The 17,004-nt window shown below is 31.3% G+C and overlaps 2 protein-coding genes across 3 annotated transcripts; both read left to right on the forward strand.

Annotated features, from left to right (window-relative positions):
• The first annotated feature begins 9,503 nt into the window (after positions 1-9,503).
• Positions 9,504-13,911, forward strand: LOC11437097 (probable protein phosphatase 2C 9). Of its 2 annotated transcripts, XM_003615067.4 has the most exons (6): positions 9,504-9,708; positions 9,862-10,035; positions 11,139-11,378; positions 11,698-11,974; positions 12,957-13,111; positions 13,385-13,911. In XM_003615067.4, exons 2-6 carry the CDS (start codon positions 9,997-9,999, stop codon positions 13,520-13,522), a joined length of 849 nt encoding a protein of 282 aa, XP_003615115.1. In that variant the 5' UTR covers positions 9,504-9,708; positions 9,862-9,996; the 3' UTR covers positions 13,523-13,911. The 2 variants fall into 2 exon arrangements, with proteins under 2 accessions (XP_003615115.1, XP_024640908.1); XM_024785140.2 differs by lacking the exon at positions 9,504-9,708 and having other exon boundaries at positions 9,741-10,035.
• A 1,675-nt stretch (positions 13,912-15,586) lies between these two features.
• On the forward strand, positions 15,587-16,468 carry LOC11436658 (putative FBD-associated F-box protein At5g56820). The gene is made up of 3 exons (XM_024784900.1): positions 15,587-15,847; positions 15,923-16,084; positions 16,181-16,468. Exons 1-3 carry the CDS (start codon positions 15,587-15,589, stop codon positions 16,466-16,468), a joined length of 711 nt encoding a protein of 236 aa, XP_024640668.1.
• Positions 16,469-17,004: the final 536 nt, after the last annotated feature.

Below are 17,004 nucleotides of genomic sequence, written 5' to 3' on the forward strand. Positions count from 1 at the left end.
ATGCCAAACCTGTGCTGAAAGTATAACTCAAGTTTCGTATTCTTATATGGAGAAAGCTGGGTCTGTTGAAGTTAATAAATATACTATTTTGATAGTGAAATAAAATGTCAATTGAATTATAAGAAAGAAAGTGTTACATATTAAAATCCTTATCTTGATAATTTAGTTTTGACTTTTATGGACTTATCTACATCCCTTAAAAGTTAGTTATGTAGCACGAACACTTCATATTAAAGACGTATTTGATTTTTGACACAACAAATTTAACGCCAACCAAACCTTGATATATGCAATTACTTATATATTTTTGAAATTATTATCAATGCTGTGTACGTGTTAATGTCAGTGTTGTATCCGAAGTCTGATACATTGATTGAGCCTGAACCATTTGGAGGTTATATGCAGCAAATTATGGGTGTCACCAACAGCATATATGATCTATGATTGGTTAGTGGTATATTAAAATAATTATGAGCTCCATTTGTAATGCTATAAGAAAATATGTAGTTAAAATAATAATGTGCCCCATATGTAAGGTTAGATATTGTGCCAACGGGAAGAAAAGTGAGAATTTGACTCTCGTGTTACAATTCCTTGGCCGGCAAATTACTGTTATAATTGTTGGTTTTTATTGTTATATTGTTCAATGTTTTGTCAACTGCTTGTTGTTAATTGATGACTTGGCTCGAAAACATTACATGAGCCGGCCAAATTATGACGTCTGAAAACATTCCAAAGGGACCATACATACATATATAACCAAAATTTAAGACTATTACTTTTGTCGGATTATAGATTATGAACAAAGTGTATTTTGAAAGAAAAAAATAGGACGTGTTAGAATCAGATTGGATGGAAAAAGTAATGGCAAAAAATTTATAAAAAAAAAAAAAAAAAAAAATTATATATAATCTTCTATAAAGAGGATTGAACATATATGTTGTTCATAATTTACATGTATCAGAACAATAAAATCATATAACATACGAGAACGTTAGTGGGTATATAAAGAGTATATCCACTTTTTGAAAACAATCTCAAGTCACCGCTTTTGACAATAAATAGATCTATATTTTACCTTATATTTAAGGGAATATATATTATTGTTTGAGAGAATTTGAATTCCATTCTGGATAAAACATTTCTTTTGTTAAATTTTACTTATCTTTCAACCAAAGTGGAGAATTAATACTTAAAATATTTATGAAATTTTTTTGTTTTATCGAATTGTGGACGCAAGTTTTTTTTCTTTTGTGCAAAGGGTGATTACCCTCAACATACTAGAAACTTACCTTGATCTCAAGCATTCAACATCCTAAAAATCGTAAAGAAACAATATTTAAAAAAATACTAGAAATTTACTCAACTAACATAACTACGTAGTCTCATTCATAAATCTTACCCGCAGCATAACAGATGCATCATGCATGTGTTATTTCATTTTGTACTATAGGACCAAGCAAGAGATTTTTTGTTACCATGATATTGGTACGAAGTTTCTACCGCTACTTAACAATGATTAATCTTCACGAGACAATATATTGACCACATAGGTGGGTTCTACCCTCTTAGCAGAATTTTGTTAACATATAGGAGATAGGAATCAAACCTCTGATCATATGTTTAAAGGGTTTAAATCTCTTACCACTTGAACCAATTCATTTTTGGTTCATATGATCAAGAGATTTATTGACTTTCACGATAGCAACGAGTAAAATATAGGGTCAACGGTTTGGATCAAATCAATTTAAGGGTCAATGATTCCATTTTTTTTATGAATATATACAATGAAAAATCAGTAAAACTTTAATCAATAGGATTTTTTTAAAGTAGTCAAACGGTTTAGACTCGGTCATTTCTAGTTAAACAACAATTGTTTTAGATTATAATTATTGAAGAAATAGAATCCCCTAAAAAAATTAAGGTTAAATATATTTTTGGTCCCTATAAATATACCAACTTTTCGTTTTAGTCCCTCTAAAATTTTCAATCACTACTTTTTGTCCCTATTTTTAAGTTGATTTTTCTATTTTTTAATAAAATTGTGCAGAAATGTGTAGAATATTGTAAAAATAATTCCAAAAAAAAAATAGAATTTTTTAACAAAACACAGATTAAATATGAATTTTTAACCATAAAAAATATAAAAATTCATATTAAATTCATGTTTTGTTAAAAAATTCTAATTTTTTTTTAGAGATTCTTATAATATTATGAATTTTTTTGCAGAATTTTATTCAAAAATATGAACTCTACATATGAGTTTACTTTAAAGGAGAGACCAAAAGTAAAGATGAAAAATTTTGTAGGGACTAAAAGCTGAAGAAATTTTTTAGTGGAACTAAAACAAAAAGTTGACATATCTATAGGGAACAAAAACATATTTAACCCAAAATTTTATTTAACAAATACAAGGTTGGTTATTGGTTCAAGTGATTTTGTTTTTTGAAGGAAAAATTTGTAAGCTTGAAGTGTTGTCTTTGTGATTTTCACAAAAAAAATAAATAAAAAAATAGCGAAAATATCCAAGAACGGATTTTAGCGTGAAATTTTCTTTACAATTTTGAACATTAAAGTGAAGAGACAAGTTTATTTATAGAGGATCAAATTCAACTAAAAGATGGTCCATCTAATTTTCTCTATGTTGTAGCCTTCAATGACCAAGGTCGTCTTCTCTATGATTGAAAGAAGGTCATGCAAATACAAAATTCTTCCATGATTTGGTTAAAACTATCCATAGTACTAATAATGTTATTACTATATTTTTGACTCGTGTTCCGCTCGGATTTATTGTAAAGAGATTGACATACGAATAATAAAATGCAATATATAATAGGTAACAGTAAAAAAATAACACGTGATAATATATAGTAGACAAAATAAAACACTTCATAAAATGTATGAAATTTGAAAAATAAATATTATAAAAGAAAATTTGGTAATCCTATCAATAATTTGGGTATATATAACCAAGTTTACATGGAAATTAGGGTACCCGAAAAAAAAGTATATAATAGAAGGCATCAAATGTGATCATTGATATGTTCATAGTTTCTAGAACAAAAAAATATAAAATAGAAGACATCAAAGGTGATCATTGAGATGCTCATAGTTTCTAGAACAAACGTGAAGCATCAAATAAATGTAGAAAATATTTTCTTCAAACAAAAAAAGGCAAGAGGATAGGAATGAAATTGGTGCGATGCATTTTTTTAGATGGAATTTGTTAGATCAAATAATTGCAAACCTAATAAAGCAAATGAGCGGAAAAAAATTAGGTTAAATTGATGCAGACATAACAAAATTAATAAATAAGGATTTGTTAGGTCAAATAATTGCAAACCTAATAAAGCAAATAAGCGGGAAAAAATTAGGTTAAATTGATGCAGACATAACAAAATTAATAAATAAGGATAAATGTAGAAAATATTTTCTTCAAAAAAAAGAAAGGCAAGATGATAGGAATGAAATTGATGTGATGCATTTTTTTAGATGAAATTTGTTATGTTAAATAATTGCAAATAATAAAGCAAATGAGCAAAGAAAAAAAATTAAGTTAAAATGGTGCACACCTAACAAAATTAATAAATAAGGATATGTGACAAAGGTGGCACGGGTGGAAAAATTTAAATGCGAGGTCCTTAATTGTTTTAAAAAGCACTTTGAGAAGAGGAATTTTTGTCGGTCTTTGTTATCCTCAACGCCTATACAAAGTTTATCAAATGAAAATAAAGTTTTTATTAACTCAGCAATTCTCTTGGGAGAAAGTTAAACTATCAGGTTGGGGTTGTGACAGCTTAAAGAGCCCAGGAGCAGATGGTGTAAATTTTCGATTCTTAAAATGATTTTGGAAAATACTTAAAGTAGATTTCTTGAAGTTCTCTAAGAATTTTCCATGCCATTGGAAGATTGGTGTGTGGGTTGAATAATACTTTCTTAGCTCTATTCTGAAGAAGATTAGTCCTCAATCTTTATGAGATTTTAGCCCTATATCTTTGGTTGATTGTGTTTATAGATTCTTTCAAAATGCTTGGTAAATAGATTAAAAAATATTTGGGTTAATAGTGTTTTTAACTCCTGTAATATAGGTCAATTTCGGTTTTCGCCCTTATAAAATTTTCGGTTTAATTTGCATCCTTGTAAAACTTTTTTTGTAGAATTGTTTTTTGTAGAAAATATTTTAAAACTGTTTTTTTGTTCTGGAAAAAATTTTGACTTTTTTTTAAAACCTCGAATTTGTTTTTTCTAATTTTTTGTGATTTTTTAATATTTGAATTTAAAAAAAAAATCGATATTTCAAAAAAATCTTATTCTTTTTCTGATTTTTTTAATATTTGAAAAAAAAACTTTTTTTTTTCGAAAATTAATTTTCAAATATTTTAAAATTTAAAAATCGAAAAAAAAAAGTTTTTATGGAATATATGAATATTTTAAAATTCAGAAAAATTATTAATATCTGAATATTTTTCTGATTTTTTTTTTATTTTTGAAAATTAATTTTCAAATATTTTAAAAAATAAAATCTGATGTAGACAATTAATAATAAATAAAAATTAAAATAAAAAAAAACCAAGTCAGCGCCACATATGCGCATTTGATGAGTTGGATGGAGGAGGGTGTTTTCCGAAGAAAAAAAAATTTACAAGGATGCAAATCAAACCGAAAATTTTATAGGGGCGAAAACTGGAAATGACATATATTACAGGGGTGAAAAACACTATTAACCCAAAATATTATTGGTAAGGTGGTGTCGCGCCAACTCATTCAACTTTTGTGAAAGGAATGCAAATTTTAGACGGGGTTTTGATTGCAAATGAGGTTATATGAAGCTAAGAAGAAGAAAAGTGATTTTGACCATGTTCAAAGTTGATTTTGAAAATGCATGTGAATTGGTTGATTGGTCTTATCTTGATTATATTATGAGAAGGATGAACTTTCCTTCTAAGTTGAGGTGTTGGATCTAAATGTGTGAGTACAACCATGACATTTGTTCTTGTAAATGACAATCCAAGTAATGAATTTTTTATGGGTTGTGGGATAAGACATGGGGATCCTTAGTGGCGGAGCAGAAAAAAATGTCAGGGTGGGCCACTAAAATTAATTATTGAAAAATTGTTTAAAGTCTCGCAAATTAGACCTATAATTGAATTATTTAAATTTTTCGGGTGGGCCACTACACCAATTTGCGGGAATTTGGATCAACTGAAACCTTAAACCGACATAAAATTGTATAAAATCTCGCAAAATAGACCTATAATTGAATTATTTAAATTTTCGGATGGGCCACTACACCACTTTGCAGGAATTTGGATCAACCAAAACATAAAACCGACACAAAATTGCAAAAAATCTCGCAAAATAGACCTATAATCGTTGATTTTTTTATTTTTCCGGGTGGGCCGTGGCCCACCCCAGCCCATGAAGGGCTCCGCCACTGGGGATCCTCTATCCCCTTTCTTATTTTTTATTGAAGTTGAAGGGTTTAACTCATTATTTTCTATGGTGATCGGTCTAGAAAAGTTATGTGGGTTTCAAGTGGGGAATGATGGATGTTTCAGAGTTACTCATTTCCAATTTTCCAATGATACTTTGATTATTGGCAAAAAAAAAAAAATGGTGCAATATTTGTACCATAAAAGGTATTATTATTTTACTTTTTAAGTTGTTATCTGGTTTAAAGGTAAAATTTCACAAAAATATGCTTATTAACATTGATGTTGACTCTCTTTGGTAAATGAGGTAATTTATGTATTGAACTAAAAAGTGGGTGTGTTCCCTTTCAAATATTTGGGATTGCCGATACGTGATAATCCCTAAAAATTATCTTTTTGGAATTTGGTTGTTGATCGAATCAAGGAAATAATGTTATCTTGAAAATGTGGAAACCTCTCTATGGATGGTTGCCTAATTCTCTTGAAAGTTGTTTTAACTTTTTTTCGATCTGGTTCCTCTTTTTTTTGTTTTTTGAAGTTTCTCCAGGTAGTCTTTTTTAGATCTTTTTTGTGAGGTGGAACTGAAGAGGCTCGCAAAATTCATTAGGTCCACTGAAACAAAGTGTGTTTACCAAAAGAGAAGGGAGGCTTATGTGTGAGGAGGAATTTAAAAGTTTGTAATTTAGCTCTTTTACCATATAGAAGGAAAGAAAGTGAATAAATGCTTCTATTGAATTAGATTGGCTTGCATTTGGGCAATTTAGAAGTATCATAATTATTTGGAAGTATCATAATAAGAATTGTTTAACTCATACACCTTGGATATGATAAAATTTCAGGTTTGGTCTTGGATCAAATCGAAAACTAAAGATTTTTTATATGTTTGATTCCACTTTTAGTTGAACCAATGAACACCTTACTAAGATTAAAAAACCAACAAAAATCACACAAGACGATAAACAAACACAACAACACATAAGACGGCGAAAGAAAAAAGAGAAAGAGAAAAAAACGGTGTTGTGAGGTTATTTCAGACCAAAAACCACCCACTACAATGGAAGAACCAAAAAAAGAGAAAAGTTTAGAGAAGGTGGAAGGTGTTAACCCTATGATAGAAAGATTCATTGTCTCATAAGTCTTAGCTCAACTGGCAAAAATACCGAAATTGTTAGGCCGAACGTCATGACCGAGGTTCGAACTCCGGTACCTCCACTTTATGTGTGTGAGTTTATGATGAATTTGCCATCTCTTCTTCTATCTACCAAAAAAAAAAAGACTCACTAAAGAATATATGATAAAGTAAAAAAACTCATATTAACACTAGATAAATAAATAAAATTAACTAATCGTACAATAATCAGTTGAAATGATTCCTGCAATCAATTAGTGTACTTATTAAACAATACACGTCTCTGCAGTGCCTAACAAAATTTAAGCCAGCCCTTCAAAACTGGTCGTGCAACACCAGTTGGAGAGGGAATGAGAAGGTTGGTGATAGACCTTCTTTGAATAAGCATAATAATTTGAATGAGAAGGTTGGTGATATTAAATCCCTGAGACAAACCATGTGTTTCAATCTTTATTCTGCAAACCTCTTTTCTAGCTACTCTATTGACGGTTAGTGGCATGAGTTTGGAGATTTATTAAATAATTTTGTATTCTAAAACATTTAAAAATAGCATTTAAACAAAATTTAAAGATTTTTTTAAGAAGCTAAAATGAAATATAACTAATTAAAAATGGTTCATCTAACACAAGGTGTGTCAAGAAAAACCATCCAAAAGGAATACAAAGTTAATAACCTGCTGCCATAAAACTCAACGGCAGACCAAGAAAACCAAAATAAAACTACTCCCTAATACACATACATAATAAAAGGTTCCACCACCAGTCGTTGTAACTGAAAGCAGTGGAAAGCTGCTTAGCTTTTAACCAAGAAAAAGAAAAAACTTTACATAATCTAATAACTTAATCATATCCTGAGCTTTGTTCTTAAAAATCTTGTTGTTTCGCTCATTCCAAATGACCCAAACAGTAGAGTGTCAAATCACTTGGAGGTAAATGTGTGGTAAACCCGCCAAATGGCCAAAGTGGTTGAAGTGATCAGTATTCAAGTCTGATGATATGAAAGAGATACCAACCCACTTATAAATGAGATGCCACAAGCCGCCAAAGATGTCACAGCGCAAAATTTAAAGATTTTATTAAAATACTACTATGAACTTAAAAAAGACTCTTAAATTTCGTATTAGATTTCCATGTATGTCCCGGAAGTAGATGATGATTGGTATGGTGAATTGGCGAGATATTTCTCACATACACGTTCCACAATTTCTGAGATATTGCATGCATCTAACAAGAGAAAGTCACCGTCCTAATGTAGATATCTTTGTCTCAATTAAAACAGAAAGGAAAATGGTTATTCCACACGTTAAATTCTTTTTATGGAAATAATAACAACTAGTCAAAAAGAAAAGCCATAGACAAAAAGAGACGGATAAACCGTGTAACAGTGTGACAAAGGAACAGCTAAAAGTTGACCAAAAAAGCACTCCATCTGTATAATATCAAGTGTCCTTTTTTTTTTTTTTTTTGAAGAAATATCAAGTGTCTTTTAGAATGATTAAAAAAAAGTGTGTTTTGAACTATGCAAATTATTTAAAGAAATCATTCTATAGAAAAAAAAAATTAAGGCTCTCTAATAAGTACTCCAATATTCCTTTAAAAAAAAAGTACTCCAATATCCATTTCAAATATCCATTTTATATCAAAAAGTTAATGTCTATGATAAAATATTTTTTATTTTGTACCACAATATATCTATATATATTTTATAATAAAATATATACATTTCATTTACAATAAAATATTGATACGATTATCATTAAAACAATTACGTGTACTTTTGGTAACAGTTAATTAAGTGTATACAATAAACAAGAGTAAATAATGAAAGAAATAATTTATATATTTTATATGAATTGGAGCACTTGAAGTCTAAATCTCTTACCATTTAGAACAATTAAATATTTTAATATGATGATAGTTGAGTGTTTTTTTGTGGTGACTTAATATGAGATTAAAGTAGTGGATACTTATTAAACGAGTAAAAAACCATAAATCCTAACTCAACCAATAAAAATGATAAAATTGTAGATTCGACGTTGTGATCAAAGAATAAACTCTATCTCTTTCACTTATGTGTGCGAGTTCTAATGAATATTGTCATTTATTCTATTTAAAAAAAAACACTTAAATAACGATACAAATCCCAAGTTAACGTTGCATTTCCTCATCTCACATAGTCTTTATTTAAAAACTATTTTTTTTTTCTTCGAACAAGATTAAAAAACAAAATGTTATTTGAACATCTAGAAGTTAACAACATATTTGATACCGTATAAATAATACATCATTTATAATTATTGAATCGATTATTTTGTAAAAAAAAAATCTTGAACTGACTCAAAGATAATAATAAAAAAAAAAAAAAAAGAACCATTAAAAAGTAAAACCATATATAATTACATTGCGGAAGATTTGAGAAGCACCTAATGATATTATTTTCGCCTCAAAGATTGGGGAGGTGGAAGAGATAGTAGATGATATCAAAGTAACATCTTGAAGATGCTTTTTTGCTAAGAAAAAAGGGGGACCATGTATCTATTATGAATGGTACTTAAACCCTCTTCTTTGTTTAAATACTTAAGTTAGAGTTTGATTTTTTAAGGGGCAAATATCTCTTGTCATTTTCCCGAATTGTGGGTTAAGTATTCTTTGTACTTCTCTCTTTTCTAATAAATTTGATTGTTAATAAAAAAAGGTATATAATTACGTTTGTAGACAAAATAACATTCCTCTTGTTAAAACAAATTTTTGCTTTTCAAATTTCCTTTTTCTTTTTACTTTTTTTAGTAGCTTCTTATTTATATTAATTATCAGAGTAATTATATTTCCTTTGTTATAATATTTTTGCTTTCGCATCAATTTTCAAACACATTAAAGATGAACGACTAATCCAACTCGTAGAGACATACGTACTGGCCAAATATTGTTCCTTCTGAGAATCGAATCCAATTTTCCGGTACGTCTTTGAAATGAGCTCCTTGCCACTAAGCTCAAGCAACTTGGTTCCTTTGTTATAATTTTAGTTGGTCCAACTAATAACAATAGAGGTAGCAAGCAAGCATAGCATATAAGTAGAGGAAGAAAAAGAGCATGAACGTATCCAACCAAAGAAGACCAAGTTTAACAATTTTTAATTCCAATTGGACCGGTAAGGTGGCACACATTTTATAATACCTAAGTTACAAAAACCATATTCTATGCTTTTGTTTTTGCCTTTTCTTCTGTCGCAGGTTTCGCTTTGATGAAGGGTTTTTAGGGTTCTTTTTTGACTATTACCTTTTCTGTTTCTCTGATCACGCAGTTTTCAATTCTCAACAAAATTTCTGATTTTGAGAAGTGGGTTTCTCTCAAAATCCTAAATTGAAGTGTCTATGCTGAGAATTTGGTGTAGAAAACAATATTGATCAAGTTGCTCAAGTCAACCCTTGTTTTTGTCATGGATAAATTTTGTTGTTTAAAGTCTTCTTTTTCTAAGGTATGAATGTTATGTTACAGTAAAGTTTTTATTTCTTGTTTGTTGAATTTGAAGGCAATTCAATTTTTTGTATGGTGTGTTTTGTTTAAGGATGATGATTGGTTTGAATCTCTATGTTTGTATTTTTATCTGTTTTTTGTTATTCGTTTGAGGTAAAGCTTGAGTTCTGTTTGAGATTCATGTTTATGTTATGTATTAAATCATCAATATTAGTATTAGAGTAATAATCCAATTCAGTTTTATCATTAGTATTAGAGTAATGATCCAATTCTGTTTTATCAAAAACAATAAAAAAGTGATCCTATTCGGTCCCTCGCAATTTTCTCACGGTCCAATTCAGTCTTTTACAAAAAATAAACCCAAGTTAACCTTTGACATTTTTCATATTGGGGACTAGAATTAGTCCCCGGTATGAAAATGTCACAGACTAATTTGTGTTGATTTTTTGTGGAGGACTGAATTGGGTCATTATAGAATTGTCAGGGACCGAATTGGGTCTTCACTCTTAGTATTATTATTCAATGTATAGTGTGTATCTAGGTATCAATTGTATTTGATTATCTTGGGAAGGGGACTTGGCTCCTTCATCCTGATGTGTGCCCTTGGTATTTCTTGTACTTTATTGTGTTACGCGCGCTAGTTTAGTAGTTTTGATTTCTTGCGTAATCCTTAATGTTTTGTCTTGGTCCTAATGTTTCTGAATGTTTTGGATCCTTTTGTTTTAATTTTTTGCATATTAGTACTTATGTTTTGTCTTGATTCTAATGTTTGCTGAATAGTTTGGATCATTATGTTTTCATCTCTTAACGGTATAGTAATTACTGCTGTACAATTTACCTGTATGTATTTTAAGATCTATCACCATGTACGTTAAAAGTCGGCTGTACAAAGTTTTAGGTTTTTGACATTTCGGGAATCCATGACCATAATCTTTGTTTTTAAAGAAAACTGTATTGTAGTTGAAATAACTTGGGATATTGGGAGTGCAATGCATTCGTTTCGTTTTGGATGAGTCTCAAATCATTACTTTTTCTGGCTTCTTTACTGTATGCTCCCTCGAGCTGATTTATTTTTCTTTTACTTTGTTTTGCTTGATTTTATAGCTTGTATCCACGCGTTCATCATGCAGCACTGGAAAAGGGAAAAATCATGAAGGATCGATAAAGTATGGTTTCACCCTAGTGAAAGGGCGAGCCAATCATCCGATGGAGGATTACCACGTCGCCAATTTTGTGCAAGTACAAGGAAAAGAATTGGGTTTGTTTGCTATTTACGATGGCCATTTGGGGGATCAAGTGCCTTCATACTTACAGAAAAATCTATTTTCCAACATTCTAAAGGAGGTATTCACTCTGAAAGTTATGAAAAATGAGCAAATACCCAATTCAGTCCATGAAACTGTGCACTAGTATCAACTTGACCTCCGCTTTATTGAAATTGCGAAATAGCCGCTAACAGAGGGACCAAACTGATTGCTATATTGAAAAGATGAGTACTATTTTAGAATTTCGATAAAGCAGAGGATCTGTTTGATACAAATGGACAATTTCAGGGACTGAGTTGTGTATTTACTCTGAAAAATCATTGTAAATTTTCTATGCTAGTTTGATCAAAATTCAAATCTGAAATTCTAGATTCTTATACTTTTGATTTTTATCATAGGGTGCATTTTGGGATGACCCTGCTGCATCTATCTCAAAAGCATATCTGAACACAGATCAGGCAATTCTTTCACATAGTTCTGATTTGGGGCGTGGTGGATCAACAGCTGTTACTGCAATATTAATCAATGGTCAAATGTTATGGACAGCTAATGTAGGAGATTCACGAGCGGTTCTTTCAAGAAAAGGTCAAGCAGTGCAATTGACTACTGATCATGAGCCTAACACAGAACGAGGCATCATTGAGAATAAAGGTGGTTTTGTCTCCAACATTCCAGGTACTTAAAAATGCTCTCGTTAACCATTATTCCTCCGTTTCCAATCTGTCTGCTTTCAGATTCTAATTTTTTGTTTGGATTTGTCTTTCTCGTTCAGTATATAGCTAGCATTCTGTGTAAAGAAACTATATTTTTTGTTGGAGGGCTTCTGTATAACAAGTACATATTTGTATATATGTATGTGTCTTGTTTCATAAACCATAACTGAATTCAAATGTTAAAGTTTCTTTCATCCTATTTAATTATCATGGATGAAAGTAGAAAACGTTCACATAACACCTATTGTGCAAGTGCTCACTTTAAATAGTTTTAGCATGTGTGCTGAAGATATGTAGAAGTGCTGGAAAAGAGGATAGAATTTGTGCGAGCAATGTTTTATCATTAGATATGATTCATGATAAATACTGCCTAGTAGAAAAAAGCTTTAGTTGGTTTTGTTGTTGTTTACTGCATCACGTATGGTTGTGGTTTCAAATGGTTGGTAGCAGTCCATGGAATTAGGTTGAGAAGAAAATATCCTCTTTTTTTTCATTTTTTTTACTTTTTTCTCAAACCATATTTTCCATAATCCATGTGATACTTGGCTTAACTGTGTCCATATACTGATAATTTCAAATAGTTCTACCAGAAGTCCAGAACTACGAGCTTTAGTTGTTTTTTGTGCAGTCAAAAATCACATTTGTTTACCTTGTAACAAAGAAACAACTTATTCATATTGTGTTGTTGTTTGTTACAGGCTTAGGGTGTAAGTGATAGGATTCGATTGACATACACAGCCAGTGTAAATATTTTTACACGGTCAATCAATTGTAATCGTCAAATCATTGAAGATGTTTGAATTACTTTAAAAGTTACACATATGTCAATCGTAATCATAAAATCGTTTTTTTTACATCGATAGTGTATCAAAATGAAATTTGTAATTGATATTGTTTCTTTCAACACCACAATAACATTGGCAATGATCTCTGGTATTTCTCAGGCGATGTCCCTAGAGTAAATGGACAACTGGCTGTTGCTCGTGCATTTGGTGACAAGAGCCTAAAGTCTCATTTGCGATCAGACCCCGATGTACATAGTACTGATGTAGATGTTGATATTGACTTTCTAATCCTTGCAAGTGATGGACTTTGGAAGGTATAAATCATTCCAACCCAAACACTTGTTACTTAACTAAAAATTAAATGCATGTTTGGATTAGTGACGAGTTCGACGGAATCATGACATCACTGATTTCGGTGAAGCTAAATTTTGAAACTTCAACAAAATCATAGTGTCCTTGTGATTTTGTCAAACTCACCGTAATTCCAAACATGTACTAGAGCATATTTGGTTATTTTCGTTGTAGTTTCTTTTAAATGTATTTATTTAAAAACAGAAATCATTTTTGTTTGCATATGTGAAAATCAGGTAATGGCTAATCAAGAGGCAGTTGATATTGCTAGAAAGGTGAAAGATCCACTGAAAGCAGCTAAGCAATTAACAGCTGAAGCATTAAAAAGAGAAAGTAAAGATGATATATCTTGTGTTGTGGTTAGGTTTAGGTGATGATTGATACACTTCAAATCAGGTTTCTTGAAGAATGAAGTTTATAACACTAAAATAAGGGTATATACATATCTTTACATGGCATGCCAATTCATGGACTGCAACAACACATCGTATACTACATACTTGGTTGGAGTTAGTTTTGACTAAATTCATTTAGGTAATTTGTTAAAGAAAAAGGAGGGTGTATCAACTTTTTGAATTTGTTTACTGATTAGATTTTGTTGGTTTGAGATTGTTTGATTTGATTTCTTTATTTCAAGTGTGAATATTAGGGGTCTACATAAGAGAGAAGGCAACTATATGTAGATTGATTGAGAGATTATATGCATCTAATTACTTGTTGGATAACTGCTATTGTTTTGTTTGTTGAAGATTGGTCCCTTTCATATTTGTTTGTTGGAGTGTGTCCTCTTTTTCTTCCGACGGAGTTTTTCTTTTTCTTCTCGTGACAAAGAGTTTTGTCGTCCATGTTGGTCCTACACGGTTTTAGAGATAGCATAAATTGTTTTTGATGAATTTATGAAATTGCTACTCTGAAAATAAGAAGTGATCTGCATTTTCAAATGACTTAATTGTACTTTTGATCTTTCATTATAGTGCTTTGATGATTTTTATTCCAATTTTTTCGAAATTAAACGATTTTGATACATCTTGTTGAGTAACATGAGTTGATAGTCAATAGTTATACATACATGGATACATATGGCTGTGAGTAGATGAACGGCTTTGAGATTTAAACTCCTTGTGCCTGAGATACACTTCAAACTCTTCAAATATTGCTAAAAAAAACATTTTCTTTTCAAATTTCTTCGATCCCGTTGAATAAATTTCAAACACAACTCAAAATCAAGTGGAAATCCAAGTAACTAGTCTCTTATATCACAATTTTTTTATGTGATCTAACAAAAAAAAAAAAAATTTTACGTTAGTTATCATCATAAGTTATTTGAAATGACTATCAGAATGAAGTAAAAATGACATCCATAGTGAAAGAAAATACAAATAACATTGAGATTATATTTCTTCACGAGAAATTCTTGTGTAGGAACGAACCTAACCTATCAACCTTACAAACAACAAATTAAAACATGACACGTCGTTGTTTTTCCACCATGAATGGTGTTGGTGGTGAATGGTGATGGAAGATGACGAGTGGAGAGAGAGAGAAAGGACTAGTTGATTTATTTTTTTATAATTATTTTAAAAGAAAACAACGACGTGTCATGTTTTAATTTGTTGTTTGTAAGGATGATAGGTTAGGTTCGTTCCTACACAAGAATTTCTCTTTCTTCACATTTAAGGTAGCACTCTTTTTTTTAAAATGGTTTTTAAAAAAATTAGGGTTACTTTTACCATTTCAGCTGTAAGTGCAGGGGTGCAAATACGAAATGTATTGGTATGTCTAACAATTCTCATAGTTTGAAGAGCCCTAAACAGAAACAGACTAAGTCATTGGCCCACTTCTCCTCCTATATATATACACAGAAGAATGAAACCGTGTAGGACAAGAAAGATCATTACAGCAAAACGATTCACTGAGTTTCCTTGCCAAACACGATACAGAAACTGCAGAAGCATCAGTGCCCTCATCATCTTGTTCATCGCTTCTCACGCTCGAAAATAATGTCGTCGTCATCGTCAACAAACATGATGAACGTGTTACCAGATGATATACTGAAACACATACTCTCTCTACTCTCAACCAGAGATGCTTTCAGAACAAAGTTTGTTTGCAAGTCGTGGGTCCCACTATCGGAATTGCTCGATGTCCTTAGCATCGACAGTATTTAAAACTTTGGAACATGGATTCGCTTCTTTCAATTCATGAACACAGTTTTGCTTTCTCGGCACATCCAACACATTCCCCTCAAAACCTTATATCTTTTTTGTCATTATAAAGTCCGGAGGCCTTGCTTCCGTTTAAACCAATGTGTCGAAGCAGCAAAACGGCGTGGTATCGAGGATTTGAGTATAAACTGGCCTCGAGGCGTTTCCTCCCCAAGTATTTTCTACTGCAAAACACTTGTGGTCCTTAGATTGCAGAGTATTACCATACTCAGTATGGTTGGTTTTTCTATTGATCTTCCATTGCTCAAAACCCTTGTTCTCTGTAATATTATGTTCTCTACTTTGGGTGATTTCATGAAACTTGTTTATGGGTGTCCCAAATTGGAGGATTTGAGTACTATATATGTTATGGGAAAGAGTGGGGGTAGTATTAAGTCTACAACATACTTTGAACCCTCATCCAACTTGATCAAAGCCACTACCAGCATTGTTGAGTTTCCACGATATTATTGGCACTTTCCAACTCTATCTGAGGTATGTATGATATGATATGATACCATTATTATAAATATTATGTATCTTTGTTTGATTTGATTTTGTGTTGTGCAGTTGGGGCGTAGCCTTCCCAACAAACAAATCAAAGGTTTTCGTCTGTTTGAAAACTTAATTGAACTTCGGATGTATTGGTATTATCGAGACACTTGTGACTGGAGTGAGATAGTGAAAATGCTCTTCATTTGTCCCAAACTTAAAGTTCTTTACATTGTAAAGGTTTGTTTGTCACCTCGATTGATAGTTATTGGTTTTTGTTTGTTATTCTCTCTAATCAAGTATTGTTACAAACCCTTTTTTGACTATGATTGACAGGTGATGATTAAACACAATTTGACGAAAACAACCAAACATGATTGGAAATACCCAGATCATGTTCCTGAGAGTGTTAGGTCTCATCTTACAACATGTAGCATTATAAACTATGAAGCTGCAGAAGCGGATTTTCGATTTGCAATATATATCTTGAAGAATGCTAGACTTGTACAGGATATGACGATACACGTTCATAGTTCCTCAAATACAATGCAGAGGGCCCAATTTGTTGAAAATTTATCCTCTTTTCCAAGGACCTCACCCGCGTGTAAGCTTTTATTGAAATGAATGTTTCTAGATATATGCTACCATGAGTACTGAATTTGATGGGTTGAACAATATAGGTTTTGTCTCCTTTATTGTTTATACAATTAGTCCCTCGTGCTTTTTTTGGTTTATTTGAGTTGCTAGAGCTGTCCTAGCTTTGAAATAGAATTTGGTTGGATCTTTGAATCTTCTTTAGTTTGTGTGTGCTACATAATGTGTTATGGGAGTAAAGCATGCTTTTTGTGAATGGTGGTCTGTTTCCCTTTGCTGCGTATAACTATTGTTTCAAATCGAATCAGTCAGTGTTTTTGTGATTTAAATCGTAGTTTTTGCGACTTAAATTGCAGTTCGGCTGTTTTCTATTGCTTAGATTGGATGAGTAGTTTCGGGTGTGAGCTATCGAGGAGGAGGGTTGTATCATCGTTTTGGGAGCTGTCACGATTCATAATATTACGTGTTTCTCAAAACAGTTGCGGTGGGTTTATTGGTGTTTGATTAAGGTGTGATGTTTGCTTGTATTAAAATTGCCTGTATCCATTGGCCTCATAGGTTTATTG

The sequence above is a fragment of the Medicago truncatula genome, chromosome 5, assembly GCF_003473485.1.
Source record: "Medicago truncatula cultivar Jemalong A17 chromosome 5, MtrunA17r5.0-ANR, whole genome shotgun sequence".
Lineage (NCBI taxonomy): Eukaryota > Viridiplantae > Streptophyta > Magnoliopsida > Fabales > Fabaceae > Medicago > Medicago truncatula.

Coding starts and splice junctions, on each gene's coding strand:
- LOC11437097 (XM_003615067.4), top strand. CDS start 9,997: ATGGATAAATTTTGTTGTTTAAAGTCTTCTTTTTCTAAG. Junction 10,036..11,138: donor TAAAGTCTTCTTTTTCTAAG/GTATGAATGTTA, acceptor TTGATTTTATAG/CTTGTATCCACGCGTTCATC. Junction 13,112..13,384: donor CAAGTGATGGACTTTGGAAG/GTATAAATCATT, acceptor TGTGAAAATCAG/GTAATGGCTAATCAAGAGGC.
- LOC11436658 (XM_024784900.1), top strand. CDS start 15,587: ATGGTTGGTTTTTCTATTGATCTTCCATTGCTCAAAACCCTTGTTCTC. Junction 15,848..15,922: donor ACTTTCCAACTCTATCTGAG/GTATGTATGATA, acceptor TGTGTTGTGCAG/TTGGGGCGTAGCCTTCCCAA. Junction 16,085..16,180: donor AAGTTCTTTACATTGTAAAG/GTTTGTTTGTCA, acceptor TATGATTGACAG/GTGATGATTAAACACAATTT.